Source organism: Oryzias latipes, chromosome 8 (assembly GCF_002234675.1).
Source record: "Oryzias latipes chromosome 8, ASM223467v1".
NCBI classification, from domain to species: Eukaryota; Metazoa; Chordata; class Actinopteri; order Beloniformes; family Adrianichthyidae; genus Oryzias; species Oryzias latipes.
The window spans coordinates 15838840-15858188 of record NC_019866.2 but is presented as its reverse complement, the minus strand read 5'-3'; the positions used below and the strand labels follow the sequence as shown (position 1 = coordinate 15858188).

General features: G+C 41.3%; 1 protein-coding gene across 1 annotated transcript in view; it reads right to left on the bottom strand.

The window, feature by feature from the left end:
* LOC101160322 (sphingosine kinase 1-like) overlaps window positions 1-19212 on the bottom strand; it is a 33705-nt gene extending 14493 nt beyond the window's left edge. Inside the window, exon 1 of the mRNA XM_004071742.4 lies at window positions 18637-19212. Within this exon, the coding sequence (XP_004071790.3) occupies window positions 18637-19063 (427 nt within the window). The 5' untranslated portion in view covers window positions 19064-19212. The remainder of the gene's footprint in view (window positions 1-18636) is intronic.
* Window positions 19213-19349: the final 137 nt, after the last annotated feature.

Sequence of the window (19349 nt, the reverse complement as noted above, 5' to 3'; positions counted from 1 at the left end):
GTTATTTTACTTTCTATACTACTCATACATGATCTATAGTAGGGCTGCACGATATGAGGAAAACTCGCGATATGCCATATTGGTAATTAATGTTGCGATAACGATATAAATTGCGGTATATAAACAAATAGCAAAAAAAACAAAAACATCATTTCCATTTCACTGCAACAGTTTAAAAATTGTACTCCAACTGACCCTTGTCGATGTAGGAGGCAAACATCAAACATAAAAGGGCTCATCTGATTGATCAAAAACGTAAACGGGTCCTTCTGATTGGTTAAATGCATCTTCTTTCTCTTTCGGCTTTTCCCATCAGGGGTCGCCACAGCGAATCATCCTTTTCCACCTCACTCTATCATGAACATCTTCTACCCTAACGTTAGCCAACTTCATGTCCTCTGTTAAGACATCCATGTATCTCCTCTTTGGCCGTCCTCTTGCCCTCCTGCCAGGCAGCTCCATCTCCAACATCCTTCTACCAATATATCCACTATCCCTCCTCTGAACATGTCCAAACCATCTCAGTCTGGCTTCTCTGACTTTGTCGCTAACACAGGCAACATGAGCCGTCCCTCTGATGTACTCGTTCCTTATCCTGTCTAACCTGGTCACTCCTAAGGAGAACCTCAACATCTTCATCTCCGCTACCTCCATCTCAGCCTCTTGTCTCTGTCTCACTCCTACCGTCTCTAACCCATAGAGCAGAGCTGGTCTCACCACTGTCTTGTACACCTTTCCTTTGAGTCTTGCTGGCACTCTTCTGTCACACAACACTCCTGACACTTTCCTCCAACCGCTCCAACCTGCCTGCACTCGCCTCTTCACCTCTTTTCCACAATCCCCATCACACTGAACTGTTGACCCCAAGTACTTAAACTCCTGCACCTTCTTCACCTCAGTCCCCTGTAACCTAACGCTTCTACCTTGATCCCTCTCGTTCAGACACATGTATTCTGTCTTACTACGACTGACCTTCATGCCTCTTCTTTCCAGAGCAAACCTCCACCTCTCTAGCTGTTCCTCCACCTGCTCTCTACTCTCACTGCAAATTACAATGTCATCCGCAAACATCATTGTCCAGGGAGATTCCTGTCTTACCTCGTCTGTCAGCCTGTCCATCATCATAGCAAACAAAAAAGGACTCAAAGCTGATCCTTGGTGTAGTCCCACCTCCACCTTGAACTCCTCTGTCTGACCTACAGCACATCTCACCACCGTCATACTTCTCTCATACATGTCCTGAACTACTCTGACATACTTCTCTGCCACTCCAGACGACCTCATACAGTACCACAGCTCCTCCCTTGGCACCCTGTCATACGCCTTCTCTAAATCTACGAACACACAATGCAGCTCCTTCTGACCTTCTCTGTACTTTTCCATCAACATTCTCAAAGCAAAAATGGCATCAGTGGTGCTCTTACGGGGCATGAAACCATACTGCTGCTCACAAATCTCCACCTTCTTCCTAAGCCTGGCTTCCACTACTCTTTCCCACAGCTTCATTGTGTGGCTCATCAACTTTATTCCTCTATAGTTGCTGCAGTTCTGCGTGTCACCCTTGTTCTTAAAGATCGGGACCAGAACGCTTCTCCTCCATTCCTCAGGCATCTTCTCACTCTCTAAAATCCTATTGAACAACCTTGTTAGAAATTCCACTGCTGTCTCTCCTAGGCACTTCCATACCTCCACAGGTACGTCATCAGGACCAACGGCCTTTCCGCTCTTCATCCTTTTCAGAGCCTTCCTAACCTCATCCTTTCCAATCTCTGCTACTTCCTGCTCCACAACAACCACATCTTCCTCCCTTCTTTCCCTGTCATTTTCCTCGTTCATCAGCTCCTCAAAATACTCCTTCCATCTTTTCTGTACACTCTCCTGGGTTGTTAGCACCTTTCCATCTCTGTCCTTAATCACCCTTATCTGTTGCACGTCCTTCCCATCTCTGTCTCTCTGTCTGGCTAGCCTGTACAAGTCCTTCTCTCCTTCCTTTGTGTCTAACCTGTCATATAGCTCATCGTAAGCTTTCTGTTTAGCCTTTGCCACCTCTCTCTTCACTCTACGCTGCGCTTCCTTGTACTCCTGTCAACCTTCCTCAGTCCTTTCTACATCCCACTTCCTTTTAGCCAACCTCTTCCTCTGGACGCATTCCTGTACTTCCTCATTCCACCACCAAGTCTCTTTACCGTCTTTCCTCTTTCCAGATGACACACCTAGCACCTTCCTACCTGTTTCCCTGATAATCTCTGCTGTGGTTTCCCAGTCCTCTGGAAGCTCATCCTGACCACCCAGGACCTGCCTCAACTTCTGCCTAAATTCCTCACAAGTTTCTTCATTCTGTAGCTTCCACCACTAGGTCTTCTTTTCTGTTTTCCCTCTCTTCTTCTTCCTGACCTCCAGAGTCATCTTACACACCACCATGCGGTGCTGTCTGGCTACACTCTCTCCTACCACCACTTTGCAGTCATTAACCTCTCTCAAATGACCTCGTCTGCATAGGATGTAGTCCACCTGAGTACTCCTACCTCCACTTCTGTATGTCACTCTATGTTCCTCTCTCTTCTGGAAGTAAGTGTTGACTACAGCCATTTCCATCCTCTTCGCAAAGTCCACCACCATCTGTCCCTCCAGATTCCTTTCCTTCACACCAAACCTGCCCATCACCTCCTCATCACCTCTATTGCCCTCACCAACATGCCCATTAAAGTCTGCTCCAATAACAACTCTCTCTCCTCTGGGGATACTCTCTATGACCTCATCTAACTCACTCCAGAATCTCTCCTTCACTTCTAACTCACAGCCAACCTGTGGCGCATACCCACTGACTACATTCACCATCACCCCTTCAATTTCTAACTTTAGGCTCATCATCCTGTCTGAGACTCTTTTCACCTCTAGAACACTATTTACAAACTCCCCCTTCAGAATCACTCCTACCCCGTTTCTCTTCCTATCAACACCATGATAGAACAGTTTGTATCCTCCTCCAATACTACGTGCCTTGCTGCCCTTCCACCTTGTCTCCTGCACACACAGTACATCTACCTTCCTTCTCTCCATCATGTCTGCCAGCTCTCTGCCTTTCCCTGTCATTGTGCCAACGTTAAGAGTCCCTATTCTCAAACCTATGTTCCTGCCTTTTCCCTTCTCTCTCTGGCCACGGACCCTTCTGCCTCCCCTCTTTCTTCCACCAACAGTAGTCAAATTTCCACCGACACCCTGTAGGTTAACAGCATCGGTGGCGGTCGTTGTTAACCCGGGCCTCGACCGATCCGGTATGTCTAAATCTTTCTCGTGGATGATTCGCATGGTTATTTTGGCCATTTTTACGCCGGATGCCCTTCCTGACGCAACCCTCTCTATTTATCCGGGCTTGGGACCGGCACAGAAGTTACTGGCTTGCAACCCCTGTGGCTAGATTTGATTGGTTAAATGCATAAAGGGATTTATTTCATTTGTTCAATATTTCAAGCTGCCATGAGTTTGTTTTAGCACATTTAAGGTAATCATTTATTGCGATTTTTGCCGTCTTTTGCGATATGCATATTGCACAGCTTAATGTCGCGAGAACGATAAATTTGCGGTATATTGTGCAGGCCTAATCTATAGTATACTTGCAATACTTCTACTCAAGTATACTTGATAAAATAAACTTCAAGTGTTCTACTTTTTGCTAAGGAATGAAAAACATTCTATGATGTGGGTTCAGTTTTAGAGACAGCTTACCAGCTTAGCACATCTGTTCAATTTTAGCTAAACATGTAAAAATATGATCACTTAAAAGTTCTGAAATATATTTTCTAGCCTTTTAAGCCCTGATAATTGTGCCTTGGTTTAAAGTCCCACTCCGATCATCTTTTGATCTATTCTAATAGCATTCCATGTGGTCTTTTAATTAGGAGTACGCTGTTTTTAGGCATTATCTAAAAAACCAGAGTGGTAATGATTCATTAAAACACTGTTTTTCAACCAGTATGCCATGAGAGATGGTCAGGTAAGCAGCACGTTATCCCTCATTTTCACTGATCTGATGATTTATGGTCATTAGAATATCAGCATCATCAAAATAGGCGCAGATTTCACACGGAGTAATTTGCCAACAGCTTTGTGGAGCTCTTCAGTATAAATACAGTGTTCTCCACATATTCGCGTTTCACTTTTCCCGGTTTTTATGTATTCGCAGATTTTTTTTCCAGTCATGTGGCTCTTCTGGTTCATCGCAAAAACTCAGCTCAAGAGGCTTGTATGACACTTTTTCTATCTGAAGGCTGTGCTGCGGGGGAGGAGGGGAGCAGAGATGAAGAGCTGCTAAAGAATATCCATCCATCCATCTTCCTCCGCTTATCCGGGACCAGGTCGCAGGGGCAGCAGTCTAAGCAGAGATGCCCAGACTTCCCTAAAGAATATTTACCAGCTATTTCCACCAGCACCTGAATCACTATAACAAAAGTTTGTGCCCCCTGCATGGTGAAATGACATCAGCTGACTCAGAGGCAGTCGGAAAAAATCCTGATACGCTGAAAAATATAATCGTGCAGAATAATTATCATCCGGAGCAGGTGTTTAAAAAGAATGAAACCCTCTCACACTAAGCTGATGAAGGAGGAAGCACAGGCTTCTAGTTTAAAGGCAAAGAAAGACAGAATGACACTCCCAATGTCTGTTATAAAGTATGCTACGGTACAGTCAGCTGCTCTGAAAAAAACAAAAACAAAACAAAAAAGTTTATGTTTAGCAATATTCCAACATTCTTTAATAAATACTTTACAAAGCATCAGAAATGTTTCCAATGGGTTTTTGATGAGTAAGGAGGAGGAGTTCGGGGTGGTTCTCCATATTCGCGTATATTTGCAGGTGTCTCTGGTCCCTAACCCCAGCGAATACGGGGAAACAAATAATCTTAAAACAAAGGAGCCGGACAGGAGTTTGAAAAACAAATCATGTTCAATGCGATTGGATAATTGATTTAAATGAAGCGTGTGGAGAGGGGAGAGCATTCCGCCGCACACATCTATTCAGGCTAGTGATACAGTTTGTGAGATTCCAGTGTTTGGTCCAGGACAGCTTTATAAAAAAAAAACCTGGTTTATAATAACGTCTGTTTGACGGGCAAATTCTATTTCAGACACTTTTGAGAAACTTGAAGTAAAGTTTAAATATAACTAATAGCAAAATGAAAGAGCCAGCATTAAGGTGAAGTGGCCAACAAACACATTTAACAAAAATGAAACAATTTGATCACCCAAAAAAAATTAAATATTTTTGTTAAAGATACATTTTTGATTTAGACAAAAGTAAAATTAACAAAACGTCAGCATGTTCACATTTTGTTTAGTTACAACTGAACTTATAAACATGACTATAATGTTGGTCTTTTTTGACTGATATTCATCAAACATGCTGTGATTATATATTTGTTCAAAAAAAATATTTCAAAATAAATAAGTTTGGAAAGTATTTCATTTTATGTGGTTTTTGTGAGGTTTACATGAAATTGCATTTTGATAAACTGGAGGGAAAAAACTACATGGGCAATTTTTTAACTAATTTTGTTGAAAGTTGTTATTGAAAACTTGCTGCAACTTCTATTTTTTCTTCCTCAATTATTACGAAAAATCCACGTGAGATCTTGGAAAGACCGTAGATCAATACAGACTATCGAGTTTCTCTTTTTTTCCATTTTTGTTTGCTAGTGTGCCACAGGATTTCTGTCAGAGAAATTGTACCTTGTCCCAAAAAAGGTTGAAAAACAATGCATTAGATATTCACCTCTGGGTTGTGGGCGGCACATTTGGCGCAGAGTAAGCCTACCCCCATTTCCCATCATCCTTTTATTTACACTTTCTCCCGTTAGCTTACAGCTCCTCACAACCCCAACCTGCTTCAGAATGCGGCACAGCAGGGAGCTTGTGACTTTCTGTTGTAAGTACTATGTCACACCTACAAGATTTTTCCAAGGCGTTTTTGTTTCGTCTGCTACTAACTCACACTAATTTAAATAAAGAAATACTCAAAAATGCAATTTTGAGCTCAAAGGGCTTATATCATGCATTTCTTCAGCCTTCCAGAGTAAACTATATCTATATATGATAATATATTACCTTTAGCATGGTAAATATTTTTTTTATGAAATATGAGTTATTTTGCAGTTCATATTGTTTCCTACCTGGCCCATGAAAACAAAAACATTTGAAATTTTGCAAAGATGGATGTCCATGTTGTGCATATAAAATAAAAGCATTTTGACGATCACCGCTAGCTCAGCAGAAAAAGTGGGTGTGTGCGTTAGCCTGGGGGCGGTGCTGGCAGCTCAGAGTCTTCCTGGAAGGGGCTGTTCTCACTTATCTACATCACAATGTGAGAACCTGCGCGCTTTTATGGATTGGGAAGGTCTGGTGCTTAGAACGCAGGTTTTTAAAGGAATACTCAGAAATGAGTGAATGGAGCAACATGCTGCTTTGGAGTTGTTTTTTTTTGTGAGGAATGACCATTATAATACACTTAAAAGCTCAAAACTTCTTTATATATGTTTTCCATCATGAGAAAAATGCTACAAGAACATATTATAAACACCAAAAACACAATTTTCATCAGAGTGAGTCTTTATGTCGCTAGCTAGCGAAACAGCTTAATAACTGCTGGTTAGCAGGCTGAACTGCTTAATGTTAGGATTTTTATCTTGTCTTAGGTTACAGGTAAGTAGGGCTGCACGATATGAGGAAAACTTGCGATATGCGATATAAGTGATCAATATGGCGATAACGATATAATTTGCGGTATATAAACAAATAGAAAAATAACCAAAAACATAATTCCCATTTCCTTGCAACAGTTTAAAAATTATACTCCAAATGACCCTCATCGACATAGGTGACAATCGTCTAACATAATAGGCCTTCATCTGATTTGTAAACAATGGGTAGGCAACCATCTGATTGGTCAAAGCATAAAGGGATTTATTTGATGCGTTAAATGCTTCAAACTGCCATAAGATTGTTTTAACACATTTTGGGTTTACGATTTATTGCGATATTCACCGTCTTTCGCGATATGCATATTGCAGAGCTGGGTACTGCGATAACGATAAATTTGCGGTATATTGTGCAGGCCTACAGGTAAGTGATCAATATTTTAAAAACTTTTATTGTAGGTTGTTCTCTTCCCTTAGACACAGCTTTTTTGAATAAAATCACTCCAACATGCTTCATTATTACTTTTGAAAGATAGGCTCTCATGGTTACGAGCTTCTATCTGTTCTATTTTTAATACAATGAGCACATTATATTCATTCATTGTTTTCAAGATTCATAACCCCCCTGTTGTAACAGTTAAAAATGTCCAACACAAGAGGCCTACAGCTTTTATCTGAATGTTCAGGTCAGGACAAGTAAATAGATAAATACAGAAGAATGAAATGTATTTTTACCAAAAAAAAAACTGAGAACATAAAATCACTGTCTTATCTCTTAATGTCAGACCTAAACCTGTAAATGTCTTTGACTAAAAAAATTAATATTTTTTAGGGTAAATCTGGGTACTAATTTTCTTAAAGGAAGATAATAAAATCATAGACAACAGTTCTAAATGAAGGGAGTTGCTGTTTCCTTGTACATTTGAAAAAAAGGCGAGGTTTGACTTTGCAGCAAATGCCCTTGACCATAGCAGCAGACAAAGACTCACCAGAGACTGTATCAAGTGAGCCAGAAACGACAAAATATATCTAGGGCCTGGGGAGCAAAAAAAACAAAACTAAAACCCAGCAGTATCTGCTTCCACCATTGAATGGTGACTAAAAATGATGCAGACTTTGGAGTCAAACAGACACATCACTGAAATCCTTAAATGTAATCATACTTATCAAGTCGTTTGAGCTACAAATGCATTTTTTATTACAACGAATGCGAAACTGTGTCTCGCTGACACCTCTCTGATCTTAGTTTTCCCCTTGCCGTTTCTCAGTTTCGGTCTCTCCTCCTGTAATAAGCAGAGGCTGGCGTCTACTTCATTAAGCTTGCGATGACAGAACGCAGCGGGGTTACAAAAATATCTGAGGGAAAGAAAGACGCACCAGGAAGTCTAAGGTGAGAGTGCAAAAACACACAGCCATGTGTCAGAACTCTGCCTCCATTCACGCAAACACAGGGTTACTATTGTTTCCTACGACGTCCTAGCACAATGTGCCTTTTTAGACACATACACTTTAAGAATGGAGTGGAAACAAGGATTTAACAGAGAAGGTTTTGCACTGAAGTGTACAAAGCTAAAAATCACTTTGAAGGCTATCCAAGGGAGGGCACTACCTTAGAGCAGGTTGAATTTATGTGGCTGGTAAGGCAGGGAGCTTTGAGCATCCAAACGAAAGACATGAGATAAATTCATCCTGGCCCACATTTAGGCAGTCATAAGCGATAAGCTGTGACAACTTTTGGTGAGGCTCGAATACTGGCTGGTTCTCCCAGTGCACGTGTGGGTTTCCTCTCCTTTGTCCCACAGCTAAAAAATATGATTCATAGATTAATTGATGATTCTACATTCTCCCTTAGGTATGAGGGTGTGTGGCCCTAAAACGGACTTGCTAACCTACCAGGGTGTTGCTGGGCAGGCTCTAGCAACCCCGTGACCCTGAAAAAGGAGGTCTGGAAAATGGATTGATGGAGGGTTAGGTGGTTTCCAAAGTATCATAAAAACATGCTCATTAAACCTTTGAAACAAAAAATTTATTTCTGGTTCATAAAAAGAAATTCTACTTGGTCTTTGTAAAACAGAAGGTAGGGGGCTCGGTGGAGATTGGGAGACTAAATTGGTGACAGATGGGAAATAAAGATAAAAATCTGAAGAATCAACACCAATCGATGGATGGTATCTCAAAGAACAATCTACGAGGAAACAAGTCTTATCTGTTACAAACCACCTGCTGATAGTAGAAGAGAAAAGTATGTGTGACAAAAGTGTACCTATTTGCATAAGTTGTGTAGATCTACAAGTATCAGTTCTAAGAGAAAGGGTAAGGTCGTCAATGAAAACTATTTTTTTTACCCTTTGTAGTGCTCTAGTATCAAAGACTGCTGGTGCTTCAAAGAAAATCCATGAAAAGGTTACGTAATTTCCACACAGAGTTTCTATCCAACTAAAGGTGAAGGCTTCCTAGCTGTGGGTGAAGAGTGATCCCCATTATAAGGCTCAGATGTTACAACAACACCCAACTGGATTAACCCAACACTTTTGATCTACGAGAGCTTGATCTCCACGATCAATCACTACAAGAAGAACAGCAGGTTTCCACGAGCGGGGCTCGACTTCTGAGACAGAGGAACACTGGCTGAGATGAGCAGAACAACACGCTAAAAAAAAGAAAAACCCCAAGAGAAACTAACATTGACTGCACCCAAAGCCACTTTCCTTAGCTTTGTAGCACCCACACAGGACTGGAAGATTAAGAGAACACGGTCTTCTTCCACTTTCGGCTTCTCCCATCAGGGGTCGCCACAGCGAACAAGTCGCATGGTAAATTTTGGCAATGTTTTACGCCGGATGCCCTTCCTGACGCAACCTTCTCAAACCGGGCTTGGAACCGGCAGAGGTAGAGAAGGGAACAGGGAGCAGCCTGGAGTCGAACCCGGGTTTCACGGACGGAAGGCGCTGCAAACCAGCACGAGCTAAACTGGCTCATTAAGAGAACACGGTGAAGTAATTAAATCCTGATACCACTGTCACTACAAGCCTCGAGGTCAGACATGATCTCAGAAACCTTCAGAAAGATAAGCATCTTTGAAGTCAACAATCCTTGTTTGGAGACGCCCAATTCCCTCAAGAAACTTCCTATAGAATATTATTCAACCCTCAAGCATCAAAGAACAAGATTAATTTTACAGTTGAAATGGGCATAGTGTGCGATTAAATAAGATGTACTTCAGATTTGTCCAGAATTGACGAGAAATGTGTTCAAAACAGTTAAAGAGGGTCATCCAGAACACTCTAAATGCTAGCCTGAATGCTGCGCAGGGATCAGGGGACTTCCAAATCGCTATTTATAATTCCTTCTGTTAATACAAACTCCATGTGTTTGTGTGTAAAGCCCTTTTGAGAAACATAGCAGCGCAAATACATTTTATCACCACGCTGTCTCTCCTCTATGTGGCTAAATGAAACCAATAAAGAACATTTTAGAATTACAAAAACAACACTATAGTGAAATCTAAATGCTGGGCTCATGAACTTCGCATGATCTCCTTCTTCATCACACTTGTGTAGCACCTATTGTGACCTTTAAGCCCCTTCCATCACCACACATGAACGACTCTGTGGGTGTATAAAGACAAACTCCAATCATTGTTAATCTATTTTTGAAGTCTTCCCAGGGGTCTCATAATTAAGAACACCATATTTTCTGCACTACAAGGCGTATTCAAAAGCTTTTTTTTTTCTTCAAAAAACGACAGTGCCTCTTATAATCTGGAGGTTTTGTCGGGTCACGTGAATACGCCAAAGCGGCTAATGCCTAGCGGTGTCAGGCTTTGTTTTTTAATATTTTACTAACAAGGTTGGGAGTTAGTGTACTCACAGTAACATTTGTTTAAGCGGTATCAGTCAAGTATTGTGAATATGTTAACTTGGCTAGCATGTAGAGTGCTACAAACAAGTTAAGTGTTACTGTGAACGCAGTTAAAGTCTGACTGACTGACAGACTTATATTTGATTCCTTGGTCTTACTTAACGTGCCTTATCTTTCAGTGTGCCTTATATATGACATAAGTTTGAAGATAGATCATTCATTGATGGATTGCCTCATATTATGGTGCACCCTATAGTGCAGAAAATATGAAAAAAACCTGTGTTGTTTTCTAAGATCAGTAGTAGTTCCATAGGATTTCATCTCTGAGCTGTGAGTTGGACTGTAAGTGTGAGCGACCCCGCCCCTCCCAATTGCAGAGAGGAGTGGATCACGAAGCCACAAATAAGGTATTTTTCAAACAGCATTTTTTCGTCTACTCTGGATTCAGAAGGATTTAAATAAAGAAATACTTAGAAATGCAAATTGGAACTCCATATTCTTTATAGATGTCCTCAAACCTCTGAAAAATACCTCAAGGACTTGCTTAAAACACTAATAACCCCACTTTCCTCTGAGTGGGTTTTTAAGTACAAAAGTGACTGGTGTGTAAATGATGGAATTACATGGCTTTTACTGGATAACCAAGCTTATAAATATACAATAAAATTAAAATATTAAAACTATGTGTAAGGTGGAGTACAGATGTTTAGGTCTGCCTTTCTGAGATGGTTTTCTACGATTTTAAAGTGTGTTTGAACATACAAACTTTGAACAGCAGAAAGTTAGGAACCAGGAACTGTTCAGCTGGATAGATTCTGTGCAGCATCTTGTCCTATTTAAAAATTCAAACAGATCTTTCTTGTATCAAGCCACACAGAAGCCAAACTGTGGCTGACAAACATCTCCCTCCCTCTGTCGTTTCATGTGTGCTTGCAGTAACTAAACAGGAAAAGATGCAGAATTTGTCTAAGGATGGGAAATCTGACAGACAGGAAATCAGATACCCGTGGGCGCATCCCTGCCTGTCACGCTGGTGAGCCAGCTTTCAGCTGCAGTGTGTGTATTTCACAGCTACGAGCAGGTAAACACACATGCACGCCATAGGATGACAACTTATTGACATGCAATATGACAGTATCAACAAGGTCTGTGGGTAGATAGAGAGGCTAATGTGTCATCGCTGAGTGCTCCTATGGAAATGGATATTATATAAATTGACCACAAAACTCCAAAGATGAGGTTTATTTAGAAAAGAAAACTGTTGGAGATAAAAAAAGAAAAATTCAATGAAAGCGTTCTTCTTCGGTAGCTGGACTATATTCAGACTGCAAACAAGCCGCATTCCAAGGTTGGGTGAGCGTTTGCTGGAAAGAAGGGAGGACGTTTGTATAAACACCGCTGCCCACTGAGGCAGCATAAGGCATGGGGAAAGAAAGAGGAGGGGATGTGGCGGGTGGGGAATCTGACAGGCCATCACATCCATGTGTCACCAAGCAGGAGACGAAAGGCCCGGAGGGATCTAGACGCTGGTCAGGGTGAGAGGTTGTCTGGTGACGAATTTAAAGCCGGACTCCTTCACCGGGGGGAGCTGCAACAGCTTCAGCGAGTACCCTTAGGGGGATCACTCGGTGACAGGCACACCTGACCCCAAGGCGGATGAAAACACTTACTTTTAGAAGAACTGACAATGTTTTTCTTTCATTTCCTTTTTTTAAATCAAAACTCACTTACCCAAAGTAATCATTTTAACCCTTGTGCTATCTTGTGGGGTCCAGGGAGGCACGTTTACGTTGGGAGTGTGGTCATCTGGACCCCACAAGATAGCACAAGGGTTAAAAACTGTTAGAATCACAAATTAAATAATTGCTAATACAAGCAGCAAGTTTAGTATGGATGTAACTTCTTTCATAAAAAGCATGTTAACCACAGACAAATCCAAAATGGCTGCCATTTGTAAAGATGGTAATCATACACTCAATTGTTACAAATATATTCAAAGTCTTTTGCCCCAGTCTCCACAATATGGGCTTTTCATGCACAAAGTGCAGTCTTTAAACATGAGGGGCACCAAGAGAATACTATTATATGTATTATATATTTATTGTAATGGCCACAAAGAGGCTCCTCAGTCGGGCGGTAGTCAAACAGCTATTTATTAGACTGGTAGACAGGTACAGCACAAGCAGAATGGCGCGGCAAGCTCTTTTATTGAGCAGGGCAAGAACATTTACCTGATGCACACACACACACACACACACACACACACACACACACATACAGGTCGACCCCGCCCCACATACGCTGTGGTCCAGCAACAAAGAGAGGGATGCAGGATCGTTACAATATCTTCAAATCTTGGAATTTTCTCGTGGCTAACATACTTTTTCTAAAAGAGGGTAATTAAGGTAAATCCATGCCAAATTCGCTGCTTGTACCACAAAAAGCACAATTATTTTAATAACTGATTCCACTATAAAAACCGACTCTGATTAAAATTGTGTTTTTTGTGTTTTCAATGTGTTCTTGTGGCATTTTTCTGATGATGGAGGACATATATAAAGAAAATAAAGCTTGCATTACTTTGTGTTTTTTTTCATTCAAATCACTGTGACTCAGGAGCACAGTAAAAAATTATAGCAAATATTGATGCTTGGGCTGGGCGATTAATTGATTAATTCAAAAAAAGGAAAATTATGAGATTTTAAGTCGTAGATTTACGAGAAAAAAACTTGAAGATTTATGAGAAGCAAACTTGTAATTTTACGAGATTAAAGTCGAAGTGAGCATACCAAGCAGCAAGTGAACGCCGCGCAGCACGTAGCAGAGCAGCAGAGCAGACCGACTAAAGTCAATGTTACAGGTACGCTGAATGTTTATTGATAAAGTTCCAAATGTTTGATTTACGATTCATTAATGTATTTTATTTATGATGGGTGTTTTGCAGGATCTCTGCAGCCGTTGATGAAGCCATCGGTTTCCCTGCTGCTGTCCACTTGAATCCTTTCTTCCTCCATTAAAGACGAGATCTCTACGTTTGTGTGACGCTTGCGTCTGAGGAGGCGCATTTTTTGGTGTTTTTTTCAACTTTCTAATGCTATTAGAACAGACTATTTTCATTCCTCATGTTGAAACGGAACGTTTCATCTGGAGGAAAGTAAACAGTGTATTGAACACAGCGGTCCTCTACACCAAAACGTGTCTCTGAGCTCCTTATTTTACACATGAAACTCCGCTTTACTGACACCGAACCCCGGAAAGCCGGCTCCACTGAAAATAATCTGATTTTGAGTTGACAAAAGGTTCCGAATCTTTTTATTTTTTAAACCTATCCGGAAATAAAGCTTCACAAAATGATCCACATATTTCATCTTCAAGCTAGGCTCCAATAAATGGAAAACTTCTGTGTTTCTTCCTAATTTTATTAGTTAATTCCTAAATTTACGAGTTTTTTTCTCGTAAATTTACGAGATTTTTTTCTTGTAAATTTACGACTTAAAATCTCGTAATTTAACAGTAATGACTTTCTTTCTCGTAAATTTACGACTTAAAAGTCATGATTAAAATTTTTTTCTTTTTTTTGTAAACTGGACCTAAAACTCCGTTGTAGATTTCTTGTTTGGAAAATCGAGATTTTATTTTCCCAGCTCTCTGGTTTCTTGCACTTCCGTTGTTCGGAGTAAAGTAACTCTGCCAGTCTCTCACAAAACACAGATATGAGAACAGAAGCAAGCAAAGATGCGGAAGAGAATGAGGCTGAAAAAATGACACTAATGCACGCGCCGCGAGAAGCACCCCCAAATAACTATTGCTGGTTGCCTACGTGTAGCTTTTTGTTAAAGCAGATGAAGCAGCGGAACATGACGATTTTCGCCGGGTTCTAAACAGAACTGGAGGACAAACCTGTTGGACAACAAAAAGTTTAATTATAAGCGTTGATTTGGAGACAGCTGTGTTGTTAGATACTAATGCTATGATAATGCTATCATGCTAAATGCTACAATGTTATCATGCTAAATGGTAATGAGCTGCTCCATGTACCGCCTGCAAGTAAAACAAATTTTAAAACAAACAAAAAATCCAGTTGAAAGTCAGACTATATTTTCATGGAGTGGACTTTAAGAAGTGGCGGATAAATACAACAAAATTAATTCATAGAACATTTATAAAAACTGTATTTTATAAATCTAATAAGAGGTACTTTGTATGGAACTTTTTTAGAAGTGCTTTTGTAACATTACAGAGCTGGCGTTGAGCTGAAAAAGCCCCGCCCTCATGAGAGCACTGTATCTTTACTGTCAATAGCAAGAATTATCATGTTTTTAGGCTGTTTATTTTATGATTTCATGTAAAAATGAATCAACTGGAGGCAGAATTAGGAAAAAATAACTTTTTCTGTCAATCTGCTTAAATTACATATAAAAGCCGTATCTGAATATGAATCGCACCCCCGGCCAAACTATGCAAAAAAATCTGACTTAGGTTGTCTCCGAATTCCCACGCTAACCTCTAACTACTAAAAAACTATATAGTGCGGCACTATGTAGTACCGGAAATTTTAAAAGCAATAAGGACACCATGGTCACTATTTTTTTTCTTCTTTTCGGTAGATATGACGTCATCGATTTCACTAAGTTAAAATCTAATTCAAATGAACATTTTTCAACGATAATTTACGAGTCCACTATCTTCTGAAGATAAAAACGTTGATGGTTTATCAAAAAAATAAATTTAAATACATTTTTTTTGGTAAAAAATGTTTCGACGCAGCGCATGTGGGCTACATTTGCTAATCTGTTGAGCATCAATGCACACTGGTTTTTCGCAGAAACTTCTGGGGAATTTCCAGGGCACTGGATTTGGGAATTGTAGATTCGGACAGCACTACAAAATGGCGAACACACTACTGTATGTAGTGCACTATGTAGGGGTTAGGGTGGGAATTCAGACATGCTCTTATACTCCGAAAAATACGGTGGCTCAAAAGATGAGTGGTACTTTAAAAACACATCTTGATAGTGATCAATACCAATTATGCACACAAATCCACACCAAATTTAATACAAAGATAATGATTGCTGATCCTATTGCAGAAAATTTTCAGGACAAAACTTTTCTCTTGTGGAAAAATTTCAAGTCTATAGTCACCAAATTGCTTTGCCTGCAGTTGCATAAAGGCTGGAGTAGTAAAGGGGCTGTATCATAATATATGCACTTCATTATTTACAGGTCTTTCACTCCAGAGGCAGCAAGACTACAATTCCAAGCGCCTGCCGAATACATTTTCCACAAGCACTGAAATGCCAGAGTAACAAGCGCTCTCTACAAGCAGCAGCAGAACATAAATGCTTCGTATTATCACTATATATATAAAAAAAAATTGTAAATTCGCATTACTGTGAAAGACACTGTGCCTAAAAACCAGTCTTGTGTGGCGGTGGCACTTATGGTCCAACCTTTCAATCTTCAATCCCTGATGGGATGACATGCAATTAACCAGGGGGATAAATAACGCTGGGAAGGATTAGTGAATCACTCCAACTTCCTGTCCCCCTCTTTGACAAGTAAATGGGGTAATTCTGCAGTGTCTATTAGCAGAAATCTTTACATTAAAAACTCTTATTATTGGCTAGCCTGGATCTGCAAAGCTAGATTAAGCCTATAAATTAATAATATGAGCGCATCATCGCTGGGATGCAAAGAGGCAGAAGAGGGTGGAATAAGAGACGGTTGAAGACTGAAACATTAGTATGCATGATTGAAAGTCTTGCAAGGCGGTTCTCTTTGATGAGTCCAGCGACGGAGGGGCGGCCAGTTACCTCTCAGGTTACCATCTGCCTGCCTGCCCGTCCTGGCACACCGGCCTGGACCCGACCTCCTGCTGGCTGCAGACAAGAGGGAGGCTGGATGTTCCTCATCACACACTCTGTATGTTTGCAGTTCACACCTGGAGGCTGCGGGAGGAGGGGGGCCGACCTCATTCCTTCCCTACAACCTTCATTTCGCCTGCCTTCACATTTGAGCTTTATGGCTTAGAAAGCATGCAGATATGGATTTACACTATAAATGTTGATAAAAACAACCAAGAGGGGGCAATTAGTAGGGTAAACTTGTGTCCTAATTATGCCTCCAATGCATGAGATGAAGAGGTAGAAAGGATCGTCAGGACAGTCTGGGGCTAGACTTGACACCTAATTAGGCAAAGAAGGAAGAGAAGAAAATAAAGCAAGCAACAACAAAAGTTGTTTTGATGATTTTCTTTCCACCCATCAACTGGTAATTCTCATTGGGGATTTAGCCCGACAGAAATAATGACGCCTGTGCAATGCTTGGTTAAAACTCCAACTGCTTCAAGTTCCACTCCGATCATCTTTTGAGTTATTTTCAAACCGTTCCCAGTGGTCTTTTATTATGATTATGCTGTTTTTAGACAAAATCAAAAAACATGTGTGCTTTTCTAGGACATAGTTTCTGCAGAGCTGGAGTAGTTCATTATAAATTTGCTTCTGATTTGTAGGAGGGACTGTTGGTGCCAGGTAAGCCCACCCCTACTTCCCATCATCCGTCTGTTTACGCGCTGTCTCTCTAGCTTAAAGCCTCTCACAACCCAAGCTATATTACTGGTGCAACAAAAATGGCGAGCAATATTGGAGCTATCCAGATGTACAGTTTTGAGTCAGATACAAGGTCAGACGAGGAAAACGAAGATTTACATGGATCTAGTCGTCTATGCATCAAGCTACGTAATCACCGGGCATTTGACACAAGTTCAAGAACACGCTGAACGTGTGCTTTTGAATGCACGTTTAGCTCATGGTGTTCACACTGGACAAGAATGGAGGGGCTTCTTCTTCCACCCTCTGTTAACTAGCGCATGTCCGCCATCTGCAGTTGGAAGAGGCTTGGCATGAAATGTTGATAAATCTTGCTTCAGGTTTTTTTCTTTCATAGCTCTATTCCAATATATGAAAGACGTAGAATGTGTCAAATGATTTCGTCCGGAAACTAACCGCAATTATGAATTTCTCCTTCGTGATCAATTTTCAAACAGTTCAGTCAATTTAACCCTTGTGCTATCCTAGGCACTTTAACATTGGGAGTTGGGTCATCTAGACCCATTAGTCAGTGCGCTGAACCTGTTTTCTTCAATGATTTGTAAACCTCACTGGTGTCCATGGATTACATGAAATCTTTCCACCTTTATCCACCTCTGTCATGGTAAGGAGAACACGTCAATGTAAGGGTGGGGTCATCTAAGATAGCACAAGGGTTAAGGGGACGTCATCCACACATGCCAAATTGAGGTCCCTGATTGGTCAAAGTTCTACCTGGTTTAACTTTCGATGCACGTTCATTTGCCAGGCATTTTGCATGTAAAGTCCAAGAATGATTGCAGAAACCTACGTAGCTACAAATGGATGAAAAAGTTTTGAACACGGAAGCTCAAAATGTGCTTTTACGTGCATTTACATTGACCTTTTAGTGGAAGCGGCGCTTGAATGAGTTGCAGAAGGTGATGTGAACATATATTCAGAATGGAGCTGAACAAAGAGCTTGTATAACGCACCAATTGTATTTTTTATTTCTATTTCACAACAATTTGAATAAATAAATACTCAGAAATGCCGTTTTTAGATTAATTGTCTTTACATATGTACTCCATCATGAGAAAAATGCCACATCAACATGTTAAAAACACAAGAAACATATGATTTCCCTCAGAGAGGGTCATTTTTTCATGTGAAAGGCCATTTGTGTGTCTGTGATTTCCCATGAAGATCATGTGTATGAGATGATCTGCATGCCTCCATGACTAAAAAGCAGCAGTTTAACGGCTGCTTGCACGTAAACCTCACCTTGTACCTTTCGCAGCAGGTGAGACAGGTTCAGACACTGGATGGAATGTGTTTCCCTACTGCCAAACCTGTTTCAGTGACTATAGATTAAGATGCAATCAATTTCATTGAGTTTTGTTGTATAACTGGAAAATGTGCATAACTTTTATCACAAAATAAGTAATTAGCAAAAAATGAAATGTGGCTTTCCATTAAGTTTATTCCAAAAACTTTACCATATAATCTGCTCACCATCTCTCCGTGGAGCTTGCAGCGCTGAAGCATCTCTGATGGCACGAGCCCACCTCTCAGCCTCCTGCAGGTTGACCAGCGGGTCCTGGACCAGCGCGACCCGAAAGCACTGCTCCACTCTCTGGCGGGTCAGCCCGGCGCTCATCCAGCGCCTCTTGAACGGGTAAAAATAAGCAGTGAAGTAGGCGCCGACGTCCGCGCTGTCCGGCCCACTGCGCGCGCGACAGCCCACACAGTCGCTCAAGTTGAACACCACCTTAGTCTGTCCAGGTAGCGCCGAGATCTTCTGGATGGTGAGCGCGCTCTCCGTCAGGCTCACAGAGTATCGGACCCTGTCGTCGAGCGTGTCCGTGAACTCTCCGTACAGCGCGCCCACGAACCCGTTCCGCTGTCGGGATGGGTCCGCGTCTGAGGCGGCTTTCTCCATCCCAGGCCGGTGTGGTGGATGGCGGTGCTCTGCAGACTCTGAACCGAGCAGCCTGCGACGGGACCCTTTAAGCGCGCGCGAGGCTCGCCCAATTCACCGTCTCTCCCTAGTGACTGGAAGAGGAACGGCAGTGATGGAGCAGAAGGAGGGAGCAGCCGCCTGCCCCGTGTCACACTTCAGGGACGACGAAGTGCTTTCGCTCCACCTAAAACCGACAAGTCTATGAAGGCGCACAAAAACAACCTTTAAATATAACAATACAAACATCTATTGATCTTAAACGTAT